The following is a 9,273-nucleotide window of genomic DNA, read 5'->3' as shown; positions in this document are numbered from 1 at the left end:
AGGGGTGATAACCAGTCACACTACACAGATTCCTGAAGGACTACATTTTCTGAGGAACCCAGGAAAAGTAGGACTTCTTCAGTCACAGAGTAGATATGAAGAAATGCGTACCCAATGAAGTAGGGAAGGACAAAATCCTGGTGGCTAACTGTGGGTCTCTTGGATCAGAAAGCTTGGCTGGGAACGGAAAGTGACAGGGGAACCAGCATCCTAGCCATGCATTCTGCTCCCTCCTCTTCTGAAGAAAGACAGCAATGGCTAGCTAGCCTGGGAAAAAGAGTGAGGCAAGAGCAGAGAGAGTGAGTTCTGAGGATACATGTCCCTTTGCCTTGGATGAGCTGTCATTGTTCCCACAACACACTGTAACATATGGGCAGGTCCCAGCAAGAAGAAAACCAGCTCAGCATCCTGGGGACTCTAATGATCCACCTTTGCCTTTGCCTTCAGGTCCCAGCAAAGGTCAGCATGCAGTGGCTGTCCACTGCAAATGGAAAGTTGTTCTTTGCACAAAGAGGCAAAGGGAACTTCTGAGCTCTGACTTGAGGTACACTGCTGTAATCTGGATTACTGGAAAAGATTGTATGCCCCTCCTGAGACTGATCGTTTGATAAGAGAGTCCAGGAGTCATTAGGGATTAGTCTCTTAGTTATTTAAATAAGGTGTCACAAGACACTGGGTCACCTCAAAGAAGAGCTGGAGGGCTAGAGAGGAGCAGGCTTTCCCTTTTATTTGGATGCGGTCTTTCTCTGTCTCTCTCTGTCTCATTGACATGTATGTTCTCCATGAACATAATATATCATACAGAAATGGTGGCTATGGATGAGAGTGTCAACTAATGCTCATAGGATAGAAGCATTGTTCTCTGAGAAACAGCAACAGAACTTGGTGCAATGCATAGAGATGGGAAGTTGACTATCATATGCCTTCAAAAGGTGCTTAATGTATGTCTGTGTTCTTCCTGTGGATGTCCTATGTGAGCAGATATGTTTCTTTTCAAGTCCATGAAGGAGTGTGTATTGGTTTGACTTCCACACACACTTTAGGAATTGGCCACCTTGTTCTTGGAGAGTCTTTCTGTTGGACTTAAGCTCAAGATGAGCCTAGCCTTGTTGAACAGTGATCCAACTGACACTCACACCACTCTGTACCTGAGCAGAGCTAGGGTCCTGGGGGCAAGTCGCCATGCCTGGCTTTTCACACTAAACTCAGGCATTCATGTTTGTGCCACAAGCACTAATCGTTAATGTGTAACTCCAGAGACTCTTCTAAACGCCATTTCACAGGACTGACTTGAGCCTGCCCAGATCTTGTGTTTGCTGTCTGAACTGCTGGTAGTTCATATGTGCAGATGCTCTTGGATGATCATGCACCCAAGTAAATTCAGGCAGCACAAAGTGATCTGAAATGGCTTAAAAAGAAAAAAAATGCAATAAACGTAGGTGAATGTGGAAGGCTGGGTGGATTTGGGAAGAGTTGGGGATAAGTGAAGGGAATATGATGAAACCAAATTGTATGAAAATCTCAAAGAAGTAATGATGAAAATTTTATAGATTTTTGATAGTTTTTTTTTCTCAGCATCTCTCTCATTTCCTTTCTCAACTAAGTCTGCTGTTACCCTGCCATATGTATGCCTACACAGCACTGAAGCTTTGCTGCTTGGGCTCTCAGACTCCAAAATCATGACTGAAATAAACATTTGAATGAGGCATGCAGTATAGTCATTCAGTATTGAAGTATCTCTAGGAGCGAATCTCTTTACCAAGTGATATTAATGACAGTGCATTACCAGTCACAAGATAGTTCTCAAGTCCACAGTACAAAGCTTTCCTGTGATGCTTATTGAGCAGAGGAATTCTAGAGAATTCTGGAGAAAACTCATGAAAATCTGAGAAGAGAAAACAGCAGAGGATAAAGCAATGTGTGCCCAAGCCCTTTGACCCGAGTACAGTTCCATGAACCCATGTGGTAGAAGGATGATTAGAGAATCCCGTGAGGTTCTCTAATATTCACATACATGTGCCATGGCTTGCACATGTGTGAACACGCACAAACACAGGCACACTTTTGAAATGCAAGAACAAAATCATGAAAATTGGAAATTATATTACAGAAAGCACTTGGGTTCAGAAAACCCAGGAGAGACACCATTCCCAGGTGCCCAGGTGCCCAGGTGCCTAGGAATGGGAGTAACCCAGCTTGGACAGTGTTGCTGGCTCCACCCAACCTCAGTCAAGTACTGAGGCAAGAAAGAACAAAATGGGCACAAAGTCTGAGAAAAACCCCAAGAACCACATGTTCGTGAGCCACCTCTTCCTATGCTGTGCATAGGAACTTTAAAATGTAATGCTCCTTTTTGTATCCTTTCAGTTGACTAGACTGAACGAAAATGCATTTCATGTCCCTCAAAATCAAGAGAGCTAGGCAAGACAAGAGATGTTGAGGTCCCTTTCTGTAAACCTGTCACTTCTCATTCTACAAACTATCTGAAGTCAGCTACATATTCTGTGGCCTATGGGGACAAGTCCGCCCACAGATGAGCATGCGGCTAACTCTTTCAGAGGACTCCTTCATAGCTGCTAGAAAAAGATGCCAATCAGGCCAGCAGCAGTGACATTTAGACAGTGAGGATATGAGCTCAGAAACTCAATAATATTATTAGAGGTGTGTGGGTTTGGGAATTCACTGTCTGGCTAGAAGGGTGCCTTTCAGAGCAGCAGAATAGCTACTTTGAAGGACTCAAATCAGTGTTTCTTTCTTTGTCCTTTCTCCTGGGATCTGTGGTTTTGGTCCATAATACCCACATGACCCTGAACACTGATGAATGTTTTCAGGAAGGAGAGTCTTTTCCCTCCAACAATTTCATCTGCATTACATTCGCAATCATCCCCAAGCAAGGAAACTCCATGAGGGCTGCAGCTTCAGGAGCATTCTGACCAGCCCTCCCCTAACATCAACATTTCGACATGATTAAACCTCAGACCAGTCTCAGTAAACCAGCAGTGGACAGAAATGTGAAAGACCACCATTGAGAAAGTAAGAAAAGCTGTATCCCCATGAGGAAGCTCTTTCAAATGACTTCACCAACACCTATCAATCCCTATCTCCCCAGTAGGCATTCTCGATGTGTCCTGTGTAGCAGGTGCATGGCAGCATAGGGCCTACCATGAGAACCCACTAGAAATGGAGACAGTTGCATGGAAAGGTTAGCATCTGTAAGTGTTCAGCTAGGGTTTTATTGCTGTGAAGAGACACCATGACCATGGCAACACTTACAAAAAAACAAAAAAACAAAACAAGCAAACAAGAAACAGTAAGTGAGCCACTAGGCCTGGCTTGCGCTTCTCAGATCTCAAAGCCCACCACCAAGTGAAACAATACTTCCAACAAGTCCACACATACTTCAACAAGGCCACACCTCCAAAAATGCCACTCTCTATGAGTCTATGGGGGCATTCTCATTCAGAACACCACAGTAGGTACAGAACCCATTGATAAGTCTTACTCATGGCTGTTTCCTCTCAACCGACATGGTAGACATGGAGAATGGAGACAACCCTGGGCATGGTAGATCTCACCTTTAATGCCAGGATAAAAGACACAGAGGCAGAGAAATCTCTGTGAAATTTATTTCACTCTGGTCTACTTATGAATTCTGGGACAGCCATAGCTACATTGTACAGCTAAAAACAAAACATAATGGAAACTAAACGCAGAATGTCTGGGTTCCCTTACCCACCCCACTAACTTTCACACCCTTTAAGTTTGTTGTGACTTTTCTTCTCTCAGAGCTTGATATTCACATTTGGTCCCATGTACACTGTGATGGTTCCCACATGAAGTGTGCTCCTGTAGGATTGACTAGCTCAGACATATGGATGAGGTGGGATTTGATCCATGTTGCTGATCAGGACAGATGGAATGCTACAGCTCAGGGGCATTCACCATGTTCTTGATCCATTTCTTGACAGGCACCTGCATGGTGCCTCTACATCCCGGTCTTCACTTTCACCTGAGTCAGTGAGCTATGGCAATGGCAGCCCATCTCTCTTTTCCCACTTTATCTGGGTTTGGGGGACACAGTGTGAGTATGCATTGTAATTCTCAAGCTCCATTTTGGGATTCTGCTTGGAATCCATTGTTCAGGCTTTTCGGGTCAACTCTCAGGGCATTTCTCTTAGTCATTTTACATGGAATGCAGCTATGCACACTGAAGACAATATTTACATGCATATATGTGTTTGTGTATGCATGCACATATGTATATATATATATATATATAGTCAAACTCACTTAGAATTACAACATCTAAGTGAGTATGAGGTGTGTGAAATATCACAGTTCCCTCTGTTCTGTGCCCTATAAGATAGAGAGATGAGAGATAGATAGATAGATATATAGATAGATAGACAGATAGACAGACGGATGGAAAGAAAGAAAGAAAGAAAGAAAGAAAGAAAGAAAGAAAGAAAGAAAGAAAGAAAGGTGCTGTAAACAGTCTTGAGAATTCCATGGGTCTTAAGCAATGTTCCATTTCAGCACTTCTGGAATGTACTCAGCACATGTGACATTAACAGGATGGCCAACAAAGAAAAGATACCATCTGTCTAATGTGAACATGGTTCCACAGGAGTTCACAGCCCCTTCTCCTTGTTACCACCAGGAGAGGGACTGCCCCATCTGCACACCCTCACTGAAAATCCAATGGTCCCTGTAGTTTGTGACCAGAGCCTGTGTCCTTGTCCTCCTTGTCCTTTCATCTCACAAACAGACTCAGACCCCTTCATGAAACTGCTAATGTTGAGAAGGCGCTGAAATACTGCGCATACTCCTCTACAATCTGACTGGAGGGCTGTATCCTATAGAATGAGCCTGTTCATGTGGCAGCCTCCCTCTGCCCTGGCTCTTTCTCTCTCTCCAGGTAACCTAGGCAACCACACACTCCATCCTGTCAGAAAAATCTCTTTTTCTCACAGGTTATTGATTTCCTCTGGCACAGTGGTTTCAGGATGAGATTTTAAAACTACACCTCTGCCACCACCTCCTGTCCAGAGTCCTCACAGGGCATCAAGCTGAGTCATGACATTTGAGGAACACGTCTCTCCAACCTCTCTTGAGAGAAAATGAGAATGGTGGGTGGGGTAAAAATGTCTGTCTATTTAACAAGGGCTGGGAGAGGGAGGCACAACGCAGTCCTAGAGGTAAATCATGTTGCACTGATGAAAGGTATTCCAATGGCATCACCATGACAACTCCAATCAAGGCATAATTGGAGTCTCTCTTGTAGCATCAGCGCTTAAAGCATGCTTGAGGGTTTGAGAGCAGCAGCACCACACACCTAAAGTGCTGGAAATTGCTCCTGGAGATGCTGCGTGCTACCTTGTGAGTGTGAGAAACACATCCTGGTCGGCTTATCCAGGAAACTGCCCACCAGAGAGGGTGAGGCAGGCGGGGGAGCACACTGTGGTTAGGGGCATCATTACTCTGGAAAGGGCTAGTATTATGTGAGGTAGAATGCAATTAATTAAAAGTTTATGGCTCCTGGCTGTGGAGCCAAGAGGCTGGTTCAGTGTCTGGCTCATGGGCAAAAAGGGGCTGAGGTTAGATCCCCCAATCTCACTCAGAAGCTGACCTGGCGAGGCACGCCCATAATCCTAGGACTAATAGACAGAGAGAAGGTTCCTGGGGCTGGCTATCTACCTGATCAAGCCACACTGGTGAGTTCTAGGATCCTTTAAGAGAACTGTCTCAAAACACACGATGGAGAGCAATAGAGCAACACACCCAGAGTCAACCTCGGACCTCCACCCACACCGGCATGAGGGTCTACAGTCACACACACGCAGAGGCACTCCGTCATGCAGAGCACACATATAATTGTATGAAGGGAGGTACAGACAATGAGTCAGTAATCATGGTCGAGTGAGGGCACCAGCAGGACTCAAATAACTGAGGCAAGGTAAAGGGGGCTACCTGGTCCCCACAGAAGACCACCTCGAGGGGAAGCAAGGAGCATGGGTGCCAACTCCAGAGACCACTTAGGTGACTCTAAGAGTCCTTGGCCAAGAACACAGTGTTGTAATCCAGATAAGGCGTCAACTTTTACAGGGTATGGGGCAGTGGGGATGACAGCTGAGCCTGGGCCCTCTTGTGAAAAGGTCCTGTATCCAGCATGCCAAGAGAGTCACAGCACATACTGCAGTTGGTTGAAGTGAGTCACTGGAATCTCCAGGGAGGTGGGTCTTAGGGCAAATGGTTCAATGACCGTCATCCTACTCTCTCACCAACTTTGAAACTTTACCATTGTGTATTCTAAAGAACAGCATGTGCTGATGCTGGATGCAGAGGGAGAACAGGAAGACCTCTAGGTAGATGAGGAAGCAGAGAGGGAAAGATGTGACTAGAAGAAAACACAGCACCTACTACAGGAGATTTACTGTGGAAATGGAAAAACATGACCATTGCTGTGCCAAAGGGAGAAATATTGAAAAGAAAGCAGGCAAACTGAACTATAACGACAATGTGTGTCATCACCTTGTCAGTAGGGGGGCTGAGACGATCAGTTACAAAACTCAGAATGTGCAGAAAAAAAAAACAAGTTGCCCCTGGATTAGGGTGGAGACCAATACACAGTTTCTTCACCTCTCAAAGTCTCAGACAAAAGCACATGGTGACATCCCAGTCCACATTAACAACAGGAGGCAGGTGGTCATAGAAGAGAACATGTTTACACATTTGGAACAGGGCATTTCATGCTGTCTGGTACAAGCACAGGACATCACAGACTTGAAAGGAACAAATCAGTTCAATGTCAGGCAAGTGAAAATAACTTGTTCACCCTGACACATCCCTCTGATCAGACAGAGTTACAGGTGCCCTGTCCAGGGACTGCAGGTCACAGGGCATGTGAGAAGGAAGAACAAACAGTACAGCAAGTGACACATCTCACAGATGCTCCCCCTGTTCTCCCAGTAGACAGCAGGCTCTGCCTCTCATGGCCTAATGGCCAGGAACAACTTTTACCCTGCCAGGATACCTTTGCACTCAAAACTATCAAGGCACCCCATAACGGCTGGTAGGGATGTGTTTCGAGCCCTCCAACAGCTCCTTCTACCATTCCAAAGCTACACATTGACTGCTGTAGAGTGGTTGCTAGGCAGCAACCTGGAGCAATGAACAACATCCTCATGTGAATAAGGCCCCATCCACCCCACCCCACCTTTGTTGCATATAGGCAGATGAAATGCTGGTCCTCTTGTCAATTAAACAAGGGGTACTTTCTGCCCTCCCTGATATTTGTTTGGATCATCAAAGGCTTTTAGCAGTTAAGAAACAGAGTGTACAGATCCCCAATAAACTAGTAACTAATAAACACATAGAAACTTGCCACTGCAGGATCTTGACCGGTAACAGCAAACTTGAGGGCAAAGTGGCCTCCCCAGCTTCCAGTCTATAACATGGGCATACACAGGCCATGAATATTTATAGTGACATTACTGGAAAAGTTGTGAAGTCAGTCCCCATACATATTCATCAGTTTTCACCAAATTCTGGTGATAACAATATTGATCATCAGTGTCTATCACTATGACAACTCCACCTGGACCCTCCTGCAGTATAGTCCATACACACTACCGAGCCTGTCCATGCCAACCCCAGCATGCATAGTTGAGCTTCTTGTCTCTTTGCCTCCTCATCTACATGAAACTATGCCTTTCCTGACCTGCCTGGGTGTCCTTAAATTATTGTATTAATCAGATGAAGAGACGTGTGTGGGGAGGGGGTGTGATACACAGGTGGGCAATTCCAAATCAACATTGCTAGAAATATAATTGAGTGAACACATGGGAAATTCTTCCGGCGATTCAGCATTTGGTATGGCTAAGAGGGAGTATTCTCTTCTTCTATGTAGGTTCAAACCACTGGATGTTCTACCTAATATAATGCATTAGGTAGCTGGTTTCAGCTTGCATTCCCTTGTTTCAAATTGAGGATGCTGCAAGTCAATGCGTCTCTCCTATCCAGAGCATGGACCTCATAATACCTATCATTCCTGTAATTCCTTTTGTGGGGGCACTCAATAAACTGACATCAAGAAGGCATTAAGGAGATATGTATGTCTTATATATACATATGTACATATATAGAGTGTTATATACACACACAATGTTGTTTTGTTTTTTGTTGTTGTTTTTTTTTTACAGGAAAGTAGGGGGCATTGTATTCCCAGGGAAATGAGTGAACACTCTTTGTGTATGAATCACAACATGAGGGTTCAGGGATCTCTGGTTCCCACTTTTCTTTTGTATAGGCTAACACACACCACCACACCCAAAAAGGCATGCTAAAAGACATAAGGAGGAAAGTTGAAGCCTTTCCTAGGACAAATTCGGTCATAGCACAAGTGTTTGGACTCATGCAAGGCAGATGATTGCCTAGACCTCAGAAGAGTCCGGCCCCTGAGGTGGCCATCCACACCGTGTGCATCAGTTTTCACCTCCATCTTCTGGGAGCCAGCTCCTCGGCCTTCTTCCATCCTCTACTTGAGCATCCTCTGGAACATCCTCATGCTTTCCTGCTGCCTGTCCACCGGGAGCATCTGCTCTGGCTCCAGCTGCCCCCCAGTCCCCTCTGGCAGGGGGCTGGGTCTGTTGGCTCCCAGGCTGAGGGTGAGGCCACTGAGACCCTGCACCAGCGTTTCCCAGGAGTGAGGGTTGGGGGCCGTGTTCCTCTCTCCACTCATCCCAGCAATATTTGGAACATGGTCCTGGCATGGGAGCTGATTCTGAGCTTTTTCACTTGAGGGAGAGCCTTTGATAGCCCTTTCAAGCAGGTAAGGTGCCATGTGATCCCGGTGCCAGCGTCTTGAGTGCCTCAGGAAGACTTTCTTCCTCTGAGGAAAGCCCTGCTTTTCCCAGTACTGCTGCCACAGGGCCTTTTTCTCGCGGGCCTGCTGCTGGAGCAACCCCTCTGACAGAGGAGTAGGGACAACAGAGCCAGGGCTACGGCGGAGGTTCACGCCACTGAGGCCCAGACTTAGCTTTTCTGAGGAGGAAGGCTGAGAACCTGCTGAGGCCTCTTGGGAGCTTGTCACAGTGGCCATGCGGGAGGGCATGGAAATCGACATTGGATCCCATTTCTGCAACGGATCCATGGGTGTCTAGTCTGAGTCGGAGGTCACACTGAGCCCTGGGTCCAGGAGGAAAAGTGAAGGTGGAGGCTTGTGGAATAACTAGGCGATAGCCAGGAGGAATGTGTGCAGCCAGGAAAATCCAG

The 9,273-nt window shown here is 46.0% G+C and overlaps 1 protein-coding gene across 1 annotated transcript; it reads right to left on the bottom strand.

Annotated features, from left to right (window-relative positions):
- Positions 1-6,706: 6,706 nt before the first annotated feature.
- On the bottom strand, positions 6,707-9,273 carry LOC125405215 (protein FAM156A/FAM156B-like). The gene has a single exon (XM_085684524.2). It carries the CDS (start codon positions 9,149-9,151, stop codon positions 8,537-8,539), a length of 615 nt encoding a protein of 204 aa, XP_085540650.1. The 5' UTR covers positions 9,152-9,273; the 3' UTR covers positions 6,707-8,536.

Source organism: Myodes glareolus, chromosome X, assembly GCF_982192425.1.
Source record: "Myodes glareolus chromosome X, mMyoGla1.1, whole genome shotgun sequence".
Lineage (NCBI taxonomy): Eukaryota > Metazoa > Chordata > Mammalia > Rodentia > Cricetidae > Myodes > Myodes glareolus.
The sequence above is the reverse complement of the archived record's forward strand: the minus strand, read 5'-3'. Positions and strand labels throughout refer to the sequence as shown.